The 16990-nt window shown below is 39.5% G+C and overlaps 1 protein-coding gene across 8 annotated transcripts; it reads right to left on the bottom strand.

Moving 5' to 3' along the window:
• Position 1: 1 nt before the first annotated feature.
• LOC129721560 (uncharacterized) lies at positions 2-16672 on the bottom strand. 8 transcript variants are annotated; one of them, XM_055674267.1, is made up of 4 exons: positions 16382-16672; positions 16125-16315; positions 432-694; positions 2-373 (listed from the first exon to the last, which is right to left on the bottom strand). In XM_055674267.1, exons 1-4 carry the CDS (start codon positions 16522-16524, stop codon positions 65-67), a joined length of 906 nt encoding a protein of 301 aa, XP_055530242.1. In that variant the 5' UTR covers positions 16525-16672; the 3' UTR covers positions 2-64. The 8 variants fall into 8 exon arrangements, with proteins under 8 accessions (XP_055530242.1, XP_055530243.1, XP_055530244.1 ...); XM_055674268.1 differs by having other exon boundaries at positions 16183-16274; positions 16382-16666; XM_055674269.1 differs by having other exon boundaries at positions 16183-16315; positions 16627-16657.
• Between the last annotated feature and the right edge of the window lie 318 nt (positions 16673-16990).

Below are 16990 nucleotides of genomic sequence, written 5' to 3'. Positions count from 1 at the left end.
ATAGAGAAAAGAAAAATCAAAATATCATTTATTAAACCTTATCTGTAAATGCTAAACAATTGTTTCACGCAATGTTCCGAGCCACATTGCGGAAATAGTTCTGCATCTGTCTCATTCTCTTTCCCTGCAGCTGTTCGATACGATCCATCGTCCGTTGGTCCCGACAAATGCCACAGAAGTGAGTCGTGGTGATGTGCATTGGGCTTCGGTAATAGATGTTCGGGTTCCGATTTTGATTGTTTTTCTTGTGGGCCCAAATGTGCAAGAGAACTTCTGTGAAGAAAATCAATATGGCTGCCAGTTTTGGCATGATGAACAGCGAGGGAATCAACAGAAGCAGGTGGCTGGTCTTGTTATAACCAAGAATAACTTCCTGAGAATTCAAACATGTGACATTAGAAGAGAAAATCTGTTTTGAAAATTGTAACTACCTTCTGAAGGTTCATTAATTTTTCCCTGCTAGCCAACGGATAGCTGCTATCAAGTTTGTCAATGCACTTGTTTTTGCGATGCCCTGTCGTCCCATTGTTGCGTAAGAAATGTTTCGGAATTAAAAACCTTGCGCGCTCACGACGATATTCGAAGGTCGGATAGTAACTGTTTTCACCCGTCTCCTGATCATAGAAGAGTGAACCGTCATCGAAATATCCCCGAATTATTTCTCCGGTTTCTTTGTCCAACATCGCAGGAAAATCTATAAAATACCGAACTATTATTTATTATATTCACTGATAGCTGTATTTTGATGACCGTTCCGTTACGCTACGGTTTCGAACAATTCTGCTGGACTTAACCTAATCTATTTGGCTGCACACCAGCGGCAGTAGACGTTCGAGTGCTAAGGTCATCGACTTTAACCTTTCAGCGACAGTTTGTTTTGGACGGTTGCACGCAATGCATTGAAGGAGGAAATTTCTGCATCGAATGCTTTACTAAGTGGTCTAATCGGGTATATGAGAATTAATGCACATACTTTTTTCAGAATTGAAACGACTGCCTACACCTAATTTAAATACCGGAAGGTTGTATGGACCTTCTCATGTAGCGTTACAGAGCAAGTAGCAAACCTGGAGTGAAATGTAGTGACTTAAGTGACTGTTTTCATTTAAATAGTGACCAAAAAGTGAATAATATAAAGCCTTAAAAATGAATCATATTTTATATGAAATGTGAGTTCAGAACATAAGATGCGGAATGACTGGTTTTAGATTGAGCAGTATTTTCACTACGCACAGGAAACGTAACGCCAACACTTACCCCCCTCTATGAATTACGCAACGCTGTGGAAGGATTTGCGTGATGAAGATGTTTTTGGAGAGTCTTTCCAGAGATTTTTTGTTACGTAACGCTGAACTCACCCCTCTCCTGTGTAACAAATCGTAGTGCTCAAGGATACCCCCCTCCCCCTATGAGCGTTACGTTATTTATGGATACCGCTTAAATCCAAAACGTGAACAAAGTTACCACTTACTGTCGGAAATGTGATGGTCCATACCGATGGGTCGAAAATGGGTGGAAATACTGGAGCAGGGGTGGTTGGCCATGGAATCAGTAAAGTTATACAAATGGGGCATAATCCAACGGGTTTTTAACAGAAATTAATGCTTTTACTGAATAATTTGATATCTGTTCAAAAAGAAAATACAAATTTGCAAAAATCTGCATATTTTCCGATAGCAGCAGCACCCAAAACGCTTAAATCTTTCACATGTAAATCGAAACCAGTGTGGGAATATAATATTCTTTTATTAAAGCCTGTATTACACTCTTTGACCAAGCGTCAAATATTTGTCACTTTTTGACAGATAAAAATTTGGTCAAAGATAATTGTTTGTCACTCTCCAATTTTAACATGGGGCAAACACGGGCAAACAACTACCATGATGTCAGATAAATTTGACCATTAGACAAAGAGTGTACTACAGGCTTAAGACAATTGGCTAGAAGGAACGAAGTGCCTAGCCATCGTGGTATTGAATGAAATGAAAAAGCCGACAGTTAAGCAAGAGAAGGTTCAGGATCATATCTATTGGTTCGTAACCATTTGGTGGAGTTTCGGAGTGCGCTCTGAGGATTAAAATAATAACTTAAGAAATGTCTAGGAAGAGTCAAACTGTAATGCCAAAAGCTAAAAGATTTATAAGACAAAGTGTAATATGAGCCTGGACCATACTAAATCTTGGGAAAAATGATCTTGATATGAGGTAATTATACATAGGTCTGTTGACTAATCAGTATCCGAGTAGGTATCATCTGAATAAAATGGAAAACGGGACGCTCAAATTTCTCGATCATTTAGATGCATTCAAATTGTATGTATGACAACTTTACATATCTTGTTATCCTAGGTGCAAGACACTATTGATAAATTGCGAAATATTGCTAATATCCGATATTACAAAGAATCAATTGTTGCACTTTCAGGCAGTAGTCTGCCTATATCACCACTCCTTGACATAACAATATTGTCAGAGTGATATGAATGTTACAGATAAACGATAAATAACAAAATATATTCACCAATATCATTTAATAGGGGAACTGCTCCATTATTCATCTCATTAAGTCGATATTCACGAAGAATGCACGGATTAGACACCAAATTTTCACGAAATCATTGAACAAATAAACAAAATACGCTTACGTGCTCTTATGGAATCGTTCAGCATTGTATATTTTGTAAACTTAGCTATATTTATCCTGAATTTTGTAAAACAAACCATTTTTCACAACGCTCTCATGTCCATCTCAAAACATAAATCACTGTTCAATTATTCATCTCACAACGCCCCCATATTCATCACACTGTTAATCATGAAAGAATCACATTATCATGAATTAACGTAGCCGCAGCCCGTCGTAGTAGGCTATCTAGATATTCGCTGTAGTTGTTTAGGTGCAAAATTGGTAACCTAGGTAACCACTGCAGTGCTGTCGATTTATGTCAATTATGTTATGTGTTTCAGTATGATTTATTCGTATTAACAGAAACTGATTTAAAAATTTTGATTTTCTTCAACGCAGTGAAAACAGATGAAAATACATTCAGTTGAAATTAGGGAATTGTAAAAATTCATCTCATATATTTCTGCTAATTCAAGCTTGTTTTTTGGAATTTGAGGTGAACGTTTCAAAGATTAAGGTATTTTTAGTGTAGTGAGTGATTTTGTTTAGTGATTAAAATAAAAAGTGGTCCGCTAGTGATGAAAAAAACTTTGGTTGGCTGCTGGACGAGTCCCGTTGTAGCCGTATAGAACAATGTGCGGATTTTGTTTTCTGAGGTAGGTGATTGAATTAAATCAGTTTTCGAGTGCAGATGCCCGACTATAATATCAAATTTAGAGCTTTTAAGTGAGTTTTTGAGGATTCTAATTTATGAGAAATTTAAACTGAACTAAGAAGAATCCATTCCATGGATTAGCAGATTGGTTTAGTTAGACAATATGCGTTTTTTTCCTGTTTCCAATTGTGTTTTCATGTTGTATGAGATGAATATATATGCTGAGATGAATAATGGAGCAGTTCCCCTATTACCGAAATATTTCTATTAAAAATAAAGTGGTCTAGCTCCTAGTTGTCATCAAGATTTGTGCTTCTCAAAAGTGCCTCACAAGGTAACAAGAAAATTGTGATATTCCTTTTCCTGGTGAGAAAGAATATACAAACAAACAAGCAAAAGTTTCTTCCTGTTGCGTAGTGATGCTCTCCAACTCTTCAAAACAAAACAAAAAAATGCACGCGCCTACTTCTTGATCAAACCGTTACACCACAAACTAACAGACGTAACACTGAAACTTAACTCCATCGCCACAAAAAACGATTTCCCTCGCGCGACACGCCGCCTGGGGTGCTGTCATGCAATCTCATACATATTTTGTGGTTCCCAATTTGACACACGCATGTACGCTAGCACTGATGTCGAAATACAAGACACAGCGCGAACACGGCAGCAGATGGTGCTAGTGTTAAGGCCTAAACACAATGGAAGCGTTTGCGTTGCGTTGATGTTAACTTGACAGGAAATGTATGGGCTAACTGTCAAATTGCCGCAAACGCAGCCGCAACGTATCCATTGTGTTTGGGCCTTTACTAACGGATGGATACGTTTGCGTTGCGTTGACGTTAATTTGACAGAAAATGTATGGGCTATTTGTCAAATTGCCGCAAACGCAGCCGCAACGTGTACATTGTGTTTAGGCCTTTATTCGAACGATGATTTTATTGGAAATTTGTTCAAATCATTTTGTTTGTTTCTCTGTGGTTGTACCATATTCTACTTATCATGTGTAGACTAGCAATACTCAGAGGGAGAGATATGCGAAGAGAATGTTGTGAGCCAAACGAACATGTCAAAATCCGAGCCAAACGAAAAAGAAAGGTATCTTCTGAGAGGTATTGCAATCAGGTACAATGAAGGATATATTTATTTTCACACGTTTCATTTGTTCTATTGCTGGACAATCAATTGAGAATGCTTCAAAATTGCTTTGTCACAGTAATTCTTAACTGATGGTTCACAAACCTTTTATATGGTCAACAAAATAATGACCAATTATGGTGAAGGTATATGTTGGGGAATGTTGGTTCGTTGATTGAGCCAGAGTGACCTTTACTTATACGAATATATAAATCCTACGTTGTGTTATTTTTGTTCAAACTATTTTGTTATCGGAGATACGAAACTAGCCGTTTATAGAAATTTTAAAAATAGCGCACGCGCGACTGTATTTTAACCTTCCTTGTTGGGCAATCGGCTTGATACTGATCCTCTCAGATACTGATATCGTGCCTGTGATCTGTCTTCGTACATTTGTGCTCAGAGTTTATTATAATATTAGGGTGAATTCAGTAAATGTCTTCTGTGTGTGCTTAGTTTATAACAGTTAAATGTCTAACACTAAACATTCCGCCCGCCTTGAAACTTAATTTCAACAAAATTTCTTAATAATTGCTTAAATCTACTTATCATTTATATCTAAAGATGTGTCGACCGCATCTTCATGAGGCAATGGACAAATTCTGTTAACTGGACGGTGGTATGTCCCTTTAGCAGTCCTGACAGTGACAACTCGTACAACTCCGTCTGCTCCAGGGTGCACTTCACTTATTCTTGCTAGGGGCCATTGTAGGGGAGGCAAATTGTCCTCCCGAAGAATCACGATGCTGTCAATTTTAATGGTATTGGGTTGAAGATTTTTGTTTGTTTGCGGTAGGCCAGTGATGTATTCTTGACTCCAGCGCTGCCAGTACCTTTGAAACATCTGTTGGCGTTGCTGATAATGGTCTAAGCGGTTTGTGGGTATGGCGGTTAGATCGGCATCAGGAATAGCTTTCATTGATGACCCGATTAAAAAATAGGCTGGCGTAAGGGCATCTAGATCTCTTGGGTCGTTCGACAAGGGGGCTAGAGGTCTAGAGTTCAAAGCGGCCGATATTTGTACAAGCAAGGTGCAAAAGTTCTCATGACTCAATTGGCTGGTACCTATTTCTTTTTTCAGGCAGGTCTTTGCAGATCGCACTGCTGCCTCCCATAATCCACCGAAATTGGGAGCGCGGGGTGGAATTAGGTGCCAGGTGATTCCTTGGTGGGACAGTTCCGTTCCGATAATTTGCTGGCCAGATTTACTGTTGAGGATCCTATACAGTTCGTGTAGTTCATGCTTCGAACCTTGAAAATTAGTTGCATTATCGGAATGAATTTGCGACGGTAATCCGTGGTGTCCAATGAACCGTCGTAGCGCAGATAGGAATCCGGCTGTTGAAAGATCCAAAGATCCATAACCAATTCAAGGTGTATAGCCTTGGTCGTGAAGCATATGAAGACCGATATGTAATATTTGGTGGGGGCTGCTCTTCGGTGTGGGGGTTTCAAATAGAAGAGGCCACAAAAGTCAACACCAGTTATTTGAAATGGTCTTGCTGGGCGTACTCGAGTAGATGGCAGCTGTTCCATGGGTTGTTGTATTGATGTGGGGTTTGAACGGAAACATTTATGGCATTTTCTGAGTACAGCGCTTACCGCTCTTTTGCCATGAACTGGCCAAAATTCTTGTCTCATAACGGCGAGTGTAACTTGGCATCCTCCATGATGGGTTTGAAGATGGTAATGCTCGATAAGCAGGCGGGTGTATATATGTGATTTTGGAAGAACTGCGGGATGTTTCGTGGCATAATTCTCAAGAGAGTGCTGCAAACCGCCAACTCGGATAATGCACTCATTATCCAGAAAGGGACAAAGAAGTTTCAATGAGGATTGGTATGGAATTTGATGATGCTTCTTTAACGTCTTGATTTACTCTGGAAAACATTCCTCTTGAACTAGCCGCACAAGTAACATTTTTGCTAATTGATCTCATTTACTGTTAAAAATAACGAGTTGTTTCGTTGGGTGGATTTCCGGCAATTTTCCGCAAATCGCAAACAAAAAGCGACAATACTTACCATTGGAAGAAATGAAGACCGTACAGAGAAAATAAAATTAGGTGCTTTCGCGACGATGTTCGCATGAGCGATGACTCTGGGCTCCATATCCACTTCTTGAGGTATTAATTCAGACTCTACCTGCTGCCATGTTGATGGCGCCTGCCGCAACCACGATGGTCCGTGTTTCCAACGGTCGCTGCTTAACAAATCCTTGACAGCCATTCCCCTAGAAACCAGATCGGCGGGGTTCTCCTTACCCATCACATGACGCCAGGGATGCCCGAAGGTTGCTGTCTGGATAGTGGATACTCGGTTTGCTATAAATGTTTTCCAAGTACTGGGTGGCGCCTTTATCCAATGCAGAACCACAGTTGAATCTGACCAAAAAAATTCCTGCACGTTATCCAACGAAAGAGCTTTGATAACAACCTGAAACAGACGAGCGGCTTCTCTAGCCGCGCAGAGCTCTAATCGAGGGATGGTCAATCGTTTCAGAGGGGCCACACGAGATTTTGATGCTAGAAGCTCAATGCGTACGTTGCCTTGATTATTCATTGAACGAACATACAGACATGTCCCATAAGCTAAATCCGAAGCGTCGGCGAAACAGTGAAGCTGAACGTCGATGTAATCTGCTACAAAAGAAAACCTGGGTATACTAAACTCTTCTAACAAAAAGAGTTGTCCATAAAATTCTCTCCATTTTCGCTCTAGTGCTGGTGGTACGGTAATATCCCAGCCAGTTTGCAGCAAAGCTAACTGCTGCATGAATATCTTGGCAGTAACCACCACGGGCGAAATCAAGCCGGGGGATCGAATAGTTTGGCTATTATCGATAGTATGCGTCTTCTGGTCCATTTACCTTCATAAGCTCCTACCTGGTAGCAAAACTTCAGCTGATCCGCTTTCGGCTTCCACGTAATACCAAGCGTTTGAACCTTTTCTTCGGGATTTAGTTCAAACTTTATTGTAAGAATAGTTCCTAGTTGATCCTCCGGTATACCGGACAGAACTTCTGGTCTATTAGAACACCATTTTCTAATTGGAAATCCTCCTTTCGCCATCAAGGATGTCAAATCCTTCCGCAGCTCGATAGCCTCGTCGACAGTTGAGGCTCCGCCAATGTAGTCGTCGACATATAAGTCTTTGAGCAGTGCCGACCGAGACTTTGTGCCCTCCTTTCCTTCGTCTTCTGCCAATTGCTGCAACGCCCGTGTTGCTAAAAAGGACGAAGGGGTGAGTCCATATGTTACAGTAAGTAACTCGTAGACGTCAATGGGACCATCCTTCGTGAAACGTAAAAATATCCTTAGCCGGAGTATATCCTTTGTGTCCAGAAGTATCTGCCTATACATCTTCTCTACGTCTCCTACAAGCGCCACTTCATGCTTACGGAAACGTATCAATAGAATAAACAAATCATCCTGTATTTGGGGTCCCTTGAGAAGAATATTGTTTAGAGAGTACCCGCTATCCGTACGCGCCGAAGCATCGAATACGACGCGTACCCTCGTAGTGAAACTGGATTCTTTAACCACAGCGTGGTGAGGCAAATAATAAACTCTTGGCCGTTCCAATCCTTTGCTCTCCTCCAGCTGTTCCGCTTGAGTTAATAACCGCATGTGCCCCATAGCCAAGTATTCTTTCATGAAAGCATGATACTGCTCTTTCATATTAATGTCATGCTCCAACCGGTTTTCCAATTTCCTATATCTGTTCAACGCTGTTACTCGTGACTCACCAAGCATGTGGTCCCAATTGACACATTTCGGTAACTGAATGACGTAGCGACCCTCCTCTGATCTTGAATGCGTAGCCCTAATATGCTCCTCACAGTCCTGTTCCTCCTTTGACCATGCCGGATGGTCCTCACAACTTTCAACTCTCCAGAATTTTTCCAACAGCTCCTCAATACTCTCGGTGGTGGTTGCCATACAACACTGAACCACGCTTCCTGCCTGTACACTCGCATCTTTTCAAGTTACCATCCACCCGAAAACGGAATTTACGATTATTGGTAGCTGAGGACCCAGGACTATCTTCTCCATTTTATTCTCATACAGGAAACTGAAGAAATGTTCTGCTCCGAGTAGCAAATCGATGCGACCGCTAATGTTGAACTGTGGATCCGCCAGTTGAATATCTTTAGGAATATTCCAATGGGAAATACAAACTGTCTTCGAAGGAATTTCTGCCGTCACCCGCTGCAGTATTAAAAATTCCAAGCCAATAGAAAATTCGCTAATTCTCGAACTAATTGTTGTTTTAATTGCATGCCTCGCTATGGATTCCGACTGTCCAACCCCTGTTATTGGAACACATATAGATCTCCATTTCAGCTTTAGCATTTGGCAAAGTCGCTCACTCATGACATTGATCTGTGATCCTGTTCCATCCTTCTTTCTGTTCCACCACTTGCGTTTCTGCAACCACATGTGAACGAGCTGCATTATCTCTCCGTCCTGAGCCATTTGCTGTTTTATTTCCGTCCAAAATTTTATCGTTGTTGTTTCCCCCGTTACCTGGTTGAAAACCAGGATGTATCATGGTGTTATGCTTCCTACCGCAAGTTCTACAGCTGAACCTTGAGCTGCAATCTCGTACCCAGTGACCCGCTTTGAAACAGTTGCTGCATAATCGCTTGCTGTTGATGAAATCCAACCTTTCTTTGAGCCCGAGACTCTGAAACTTTGTACACCGAACCAAACTATGCATTTCACTGCAATACTGACAAATCGAATCATTCTTTCCGCCTTCCGCTTTTTTACTTTTTCCTTAACTGGTTTCCCGCTTTTTTACTTTTTCCTTAACTGGTGTGGCCATACTCAAACCAATCAACCAGACCTTTTGGCCCTTTTTTGTCAGCCTTCTCACTCTCCAACGTCCTCCGCTCTGATGGTTCACAACGATCGCCACCTCGTAGGGTTCAGCCGTTTCCCGTTGCGTTAGCACCGACACCGTCGATCAATGAAAATGAAAAATATCTTGCACAGCACCAATAAACCAGCGTACAAATTTTGGACAGCTACTAACCTGTAGGCTGTCAATAAGAAGCCTTGATTCTAATATAATTGTAGCTTCACGCCTCCCAAACGAATGATTGAAGATGAGCGCTGCTAAACGCCCTACCAGAACAAGCCACACCGCCTGCCGCCTCCTGTCCGTATGAAAACTTTCGCACCGTTGCTAAGTCGTATTGCCATAACCAGCTGCAGTTTGTTTTACCGCCAATAAACTCCGTACAGCAATATAAAATGGGAAAGAGAGAACCAAGTAGTCCAACAACTAGGGTAGTAATAGATTGGACAGGCACTCACCTGAGGCCTGTCGTTAATAGGCCTTGTAAATTATTATAGCAGGAACCAGCAATATCCAGTAAATCCGCACCATGTGCTTTATCTATTGGTAACAAATCCTTAACTTCCTAAATGCAGTTTTCCGTATCCGATCCACCCATGCACTAAGAAACCAATAAAAATCTCCTATAGCGCGCAGCGAATATAAAGGAGTTGCCGAATAGAATAAAAACCATCCAAAAGACAATCGCTTTCAATATGATCTAACAGTGAGTAATATCCGTAATCGATTCAATCAGATGAAATATTTCAGCGTATTGTTCTTCCATATATCGCTCGTAACAATGCCAATATTGTTTGATCGTCTTTTGCTATCGAACTCAACCGTGAATCCTGGTCACGGCACCAATGTTGGGGAATGTTGGTTCGTTGATTGAGCCAGAGTGACCTTTACTTATACGAATATATAAATCCTACGTTGAGTTATTTTTATTCAAACTATTTTATTATCGGAGATACGAAAAACTAGCCGTTTATAGAAATTTTACAAACAGCGCACGCGCGACTGTATTTTAACCTTCCTTGTTGGGCAATCGGCTTGATACTGATCCTCTCAGATACTGATATCGTGCCTGTGATCTGTCTTCGTACATTTGTGCTCAGAGTTCATTATAATATTAGGGTGAATTCAGTAAATGTCTTCTGTGTGTGCTTAGTTTATAACAGTTAAATGTCTAACACTAAACAGTATATAAAATTAAACATAAACATAAAATTTTACACCTTCGCGGTTTTTGTGATGCACTTTATTATTCCTCACGACTTCCACCGTCAAAATCGAATGAAAAAGTTAATCAACATTGCGCTTTGAGAAGAGATTTGGCACCTCTGACGTGTGAAACCTAGTTACCAAATTGGCGGTTTTTTCATCGCTTATCTCTCTCTCTCTGAGTATCTCTAGTGTAGACCATCGCAGGAAATCTTTTTAACCTCAATTTTTTGACAGATACTTTGTTTACGTTTTGGAATTCGAGATTTTTTTCTAATGGGACAATCGTGTGCGTAGTAGAGCGCAATTTCAAATTGTTTCTAGTGTACTGGTACCTCAAACACAACATTTAAAGGGCATTTTGGTCACAATTGAAATGATCTGTTGAAATCGAGAAGAAAACTGCATCGTTCGAAAGTAAACAAAGTTACCAGTACCTGTCAAACTAAAATGCGTGACGCCACCGCGCGATGGTTTATTGGGCTTTATAAAGCGAGTCAAATCTAACTAGGATCGGGTGCAATGTCAAATTGACTTGCTTGATATTCAGTAAAAATGCCGCGATTACTAATAAACCAAAGTTGAAATTTCTTCGAAATCTTCTAACCCACTACAAACTTTGTATAATAAAAGAAACATTTGTCACGTGTCACAATAGGCCGTATGAATAAAAGAAGTTACTCTGCTTCTCCCGTAAGATTTGCACGGGATGAGTAAAGCAAACGTTTTTATTCATACGGCTTGATGTCTCTTAGTCTAGACATGCCAGTGCAAATATTTACCAGAAAACAGGTACCATGTTGTAGCTTAATATTTGTAATGACGTAATGGGATACCCGAAACAATGTTAAATTCTATGAGATGGCGCTGTAGTGGTGGTGGTAGTAAAATAGAAATTTCTACGAGCATTTTGCTTATTGACCAGAAAAACTGCTATTAGTAACCTTGTTTTTATTGCACATTGCACTCAAAGTTGGATTTTCAGTGTACTTTTTGAAACCCATACTAGATTTGCGTATCTTTGATGCCAGTAAAGATTTGGTTATTCTTTTTTTTTTTTGTAATTACATACTTTGAAATTTATGAAGATAAATTATGTTTTAAATATTTTAATTATCAACTGTACCACGTATCAGTTTTTGGCATAAATATATTCATATAATACTGCATTTCTAAATGCAAAAAAAACTACTCCACTTGTAAATATCATAATATTTTCTGTTGCTTTTGATTTACAATTGATTTTGGCAGCACTGCTAAAACAAAAACGATTTGTCAACAATAACGCAATACTGATTCCAGTACCGATGTTTATTCAAAATTTAGGCTGCTAGTGAACTGTAGAAACGGTCGAGATATTCGAACTAAGTATGTTAAAATTCTCTTCATTGATTATATTACAGGATGAAACACTTACATGAGTACATTCATTTTTTCACTGGTTGTGGATTTTCATGTTTATTGCAGCATTATGAATGATAACATATTTTATGATGAGAATCATAACCCGGTTGATTACGACGTCAGCTCTGTGAATAACTCCGATCAGTATTTCATCGAAGCTTTCAGTGATGCCGATGACCCTCTGATATGCTCTCCAATTCCACCTTTGGATCGCGATGACGAAGCAGGAAACTCGATTTTCAACATAGAAAAACGGAATTGTTATGCGAAAAACATAAGTGAATGTGATCGGAAAACCAATTTATCGATGTCTGCCTCATTTTATAAGCGAAGATTTGTAGGAGAGACTTCCGGCAGCCTTATTGCTTCCCAAACGCTGATTGGAGATACAGTGGAAGAAATACTGCAACATATGTGGACGATTGTGCAACCTGTTATTTATCGTGAAGTAGTTTTCATTGAGGACAATGGAAATCAGGCTCCTATTTGGGCTGATAATGAGCCATCGTATGAAGATATGCAGAAGTTCGTATATCTGCAAAATAATAGACGCAGACGTATAAACATCGAGCAAATTGATAGTAAACTTCTGATTAGTTTGAGCGCGACTGATGTACGAGTGCATGTTCACGTATATTCTACAGCTGTTTCGTGTAAGCAGTTATGGGATTTGGTCGACAAGCAATTGGTGCGGTTTCAGGATACTGATCGAGCGGGTGCCCCCAATAACCAATCACTGTCTGCCTTGGCCAATGAGCTTCGAAAACTGCACGGACATCATTTCACTGGCCACGCAAGCTCGTGGAAATTGTGGGCAAATTACATTCACACGGTTCCAGCACACGCACGAGAGCAAAAAATGTCGGAATTGCCCCCATATTCCATTATCAAATTTTTCAGATCTGTTCCAATTTCGGAGGCAGTGCAACTTGAAAGCTCTCGAAATGGGTTATCCGTTGCTAACACAATCAATACTGCATTTTCTACAGAGCTGGCAGTATTAGATGAAGAGACCGACCAGTTAATTTCCCTGGGAAAGAGGGTAAAACATCGCATAAGTGCACTGCGAGCACGAACATCGATCAATTTGAGTTTGCTATCAGCCATGCAGGAATCCATGGGACCACAGGAGAATGAAGTCAGCCGTTCACTCGCAGATAACGTATTGGATTTAGAAGATATTGATCATGCTTGAAATTTAAATGAGTAATATTTGTATCTGAACAAATAAATTTATGTTAATCTTTCGTTTATTAACTTATTTTTCATTATAATTAGTTTGTCTAATAGTTTGAGACCATCCAACTGAAGGATTGAACACTCCACCTGGTGAATACCCACAGTGGCGATAGATTTTGCTGCAATTCAAATTCTCCAACTCCATAAATGTTTCAATTGCCAAGTGTGCTAGGTTTTCATTTCGATTTTCCACGTATGCCTTCCTAATGCGTGATTTCGTCATACCGAATATCATTTCCACGGGATTAAAAAAGGACAATAAGGAGGCAAAAACACTGGTATGATGCCAATGGAACGAAGATACAGAATTATATTGGCATCACAATGTATGCGGGCCCCATCCATTATCCATACAGAATTGATTCCCGGGTATTGAAATACTTTATTGTTCTTGAGTGCGAATTCACGACAACAATCGAAAAATATTTTTCGTGTAAAAGTTCCTTCTGTTTCATAGGAATCCAACACACCATGCAAACCCAGAAAACATAAAAATGATACCCTGGGACGACGCACAAATTCACTTCGAAAAACTATTCGTTGCCCTTTTATACCATAACCACGGTTCCTCAATATGCTTCGGTTATCGAAGGAAACTTCGTCCAGAAACACTAAATGATACGTGTCCCAATCGAAAGAAGAAAGCTCCAAACAATAACGAAGAATTTCCTGTTCCTTGATCTGGATAGCCCTGCGTTCTAATGACTTCCACGTCAGTCCTTCAGCATGTAATATTCTGCATATACACGATCCACTAATTTTGGTTTGAAATCGTTGGTAGAACAGATTTCGGCACTCGTCAAGGTAGAGAATCGGGTTCTTCTGATAAAGGTCCAAAATCCATTGCCTATGCCGTGCACTAAACTTACGAAATACTCGGGTACGCTGTTTTGCTGAAAGTAATCCGTGCTTCTCGTAGGAAGTTATCCATCCGCTGATCGTTGTTTTACTCTTACGGTAAACAATAGCCAGCTTAGCTCTCGTTAGCCCGAGAAAATAGTAGCCATAAAGACAATAATATTTAGTATTCGTGCTGGCTTGTTTATGTTCAACATTCTCCAAAATAACGTTCGCCATGCTTCTCTTTTTTTACTGTTACAATTAAAAAGAAAAATGATTGGGAAAAAGCAGTAATGAATATTCACCGGAAAAGTCATACTAGTCGAAAATGACAGATCAAGTGACAGTGATCACTTTGATGCACACTTTTTTGTTGGTGCACTTTCAAACTGTGCAGTCCATTTTGGTGGGAAGTGCGCAATATATTATTCTAACTTTCTAGTAGTTATTTTTACTCTATGCAATGTATTTTTATCAAAAAACTTGATTTTCTTATACAACTCCGTTGACTCAATATAGTAGTACAACAAAATCGAGTTTTTTGATAAAAATAGATTGAATATAGTAAAAGTAAGAACTAGAAAGTTAGAATAATATAAAAACAGAGTAACAAATAGCAGTTTTTTCGGTCATTAAGCAAAATGCTCGTTGAAATTTCGATTTTACTACAACTACCACTGCAGCGCCATCTCTTAGAATTGAACATTGTTTCGGGCGTCCCATTAGGTTAAAGTACAATGTTTTCAGAATTTTTCAATCGACAGGGCTGGTGAGTTTTTTTTTTAAAGTACACTAGGGTGAGGAACGGCTTAAGCAGTAGCGCCCATTTTAATAAGTCGAAGAAAACAGGCCTCAAACTCCTGGATTTTGATCTATATCGACAATTTCAATGATGGAAACGAAAACTTTGATTGTCTAGCTGTCTAACGAATATAAGAAATACCGTTAATCCCAAAGCAATCTGTGAACAATCACCATTTGAAACAAATCGACCTATATTGCAGCCATTCAGGAGCCACTTCGGGTGCTGGAATAAAACGCCTGCAAAACATATGGAAACTGCTTAAAATAAGTTCGGGGTGATTGGAATAGTGTCCCTCAATTGGTAACTTTAATTGATTGTTGTTAAAGTTTACTAACTTAGTTTTACAACCTGAAAACAAGTTTTAACAGAGAAAAAGATAGAGAACAGATTGATATACTTCTGTTCGAATTTCACCCAACACATTTCGAGTATTTCATCGCAATACATAGGCGGTTGCTGAAGCTGCTTAGAATATGTTCCCTACCCTAATTGATAACGTAATTAGTAAACGGATTTTAGGTATGTCAGACTCCAAAGATGCATCTCAGTGCATTTTTTATGCGGTGTTTTGTGGGGAGATGTCACTTTTGGCTATTCTTAACTTCCCTCCGCTGCAAGATTTCATTAATCAATTGACATCTTTAATTTTATGCCTAATGCCAACTCATAACAACCTGAATATACGCCAACGATGATTTGCAAGAAACAAACAAAAAAAGCAAGTGAGCTCTCACGGCATTTGACGTACATAAAAAGTATCATTAGACGTAGCTTCGCCAAGTAGCGTTGACCACATCTTTATGTACCCCGAAAATCAAATGAAAATTTGAATTACTGGCAGCTATAACGTACAGTCGTAACAGTAAAAAATTTAAAATGAATATAAGTAATAATTTATGTCTGTATTTTGTCATTAGAATAATTCATCAACTTTAACATGATAATATATGAAATAATGTGATACAGAACCAGTTCACGCTGGTCTTAAAAACGCGTTCTATTATCATCGTTGAAGGAACTGTAATCGAGAATTCGCTTAGATATGATAATCATAGAACGGTTTGTTTTTAATACCCGCTCGTTCATGTTTATCACTCGTCGAAGCATGGCAATTTTAGCCTATATGATTCCAAATAACAGTCGGAAATACCCACAAAGTACAACAATAAACCAGTTGGACCATCATCATTAATTCTATCTACGATTGACGAGCGCAGCGGTGCGTTTGAATGTGTTACCTTTCGGAATAGATTATACTGTCCACAGGAGTATGTAAGGTAAGATGGTCATTAGTAGAAGATAATGATTAAATCACGTCACTCACAGCCACGCTCACTTAGATACAAACCGGCGCAATATTTTAAATATTGTTTTTTTTTTTTTGCTTCAAAAGCAACGCTCCTCACCATTCGGCATTGCCTTTGCAAATACTTCCATGCGCGCTTGTTGATTACCACTGTGCTCAGGTATGTGTTTATTTTGTACACCGTGATTCGCACTGAGTGATATTTGTTATGTTCGGAACTTCTCTTATGAGTGCTTCACAAATAATATGGGTATTCATGTCGAGCTCGTAAACAAATACCCAGCCGTAAAAATACTCACCTCCATTGACGAGTAATGGAAGATACACAGTTTACGGCTGGGTATTCGTATACGAGCTTGATGTGAAGACCCCTAATGATTTTCGAGTTGATTGGAATGCTTTCGACCAGACATGGTTGTGTGTTGGTGGGTTGTGCTATCATCCAACACTGTGATATGCTAATTAACTCAGTATGTGTAGATTGAGCCGCACTGTAAGGTTTGATAGCTTTTCAGTTGCAGAAAATTAGGAAACAACAAATCACCAACGAAAATAAAGCGAACCGCACAGCCGAACGTACCAATCGCCACTGACTCACGAAGGCAAAAGTTGTACGTATTGTAAATATTTTCTCCAGTTAAACAGCGTACAGTAGCGGTCGTAAACAGGCGGCTATCATGTAGACGGCGGACGTGTTTCAACTTACGGTTGTGTTTTGTCACGTGAATGTCCGAAATGGTTGTGTAGCATTCCCTCGAAATCCGATTATCTTATTATATTAACAAACGATATTTCTCTAACTGTTACAGAAACTTTTTTTTGTATGCAGCATTCCCTCTAATTCTGATTTCCGGAGCGTGGATTTCTACGCGATTTGCATGTGTTGCACAAAAATATTGAAAAATTTG

This window comes from Wyeomyia smithii, chromosome 2 (genome assembly GCF_029784165.1).
Source record: "Wyeomyia smithii strain HCP4-BCI-WySm-NY-G18 chromosome 2, ASM2978416v1, whole genome shotgun sequence".
NCBI lineage: Eukaryota > Metazoa > Arthropoda > Insecta > Diptera > Culicidae > Wyeomyia > Wyeomyia smithii.
The sequence above is the reverse complement of the archived record's forward strand: the minus strand, read 5'-3'. Positions and strand labels throughout refer to the sequence as shown.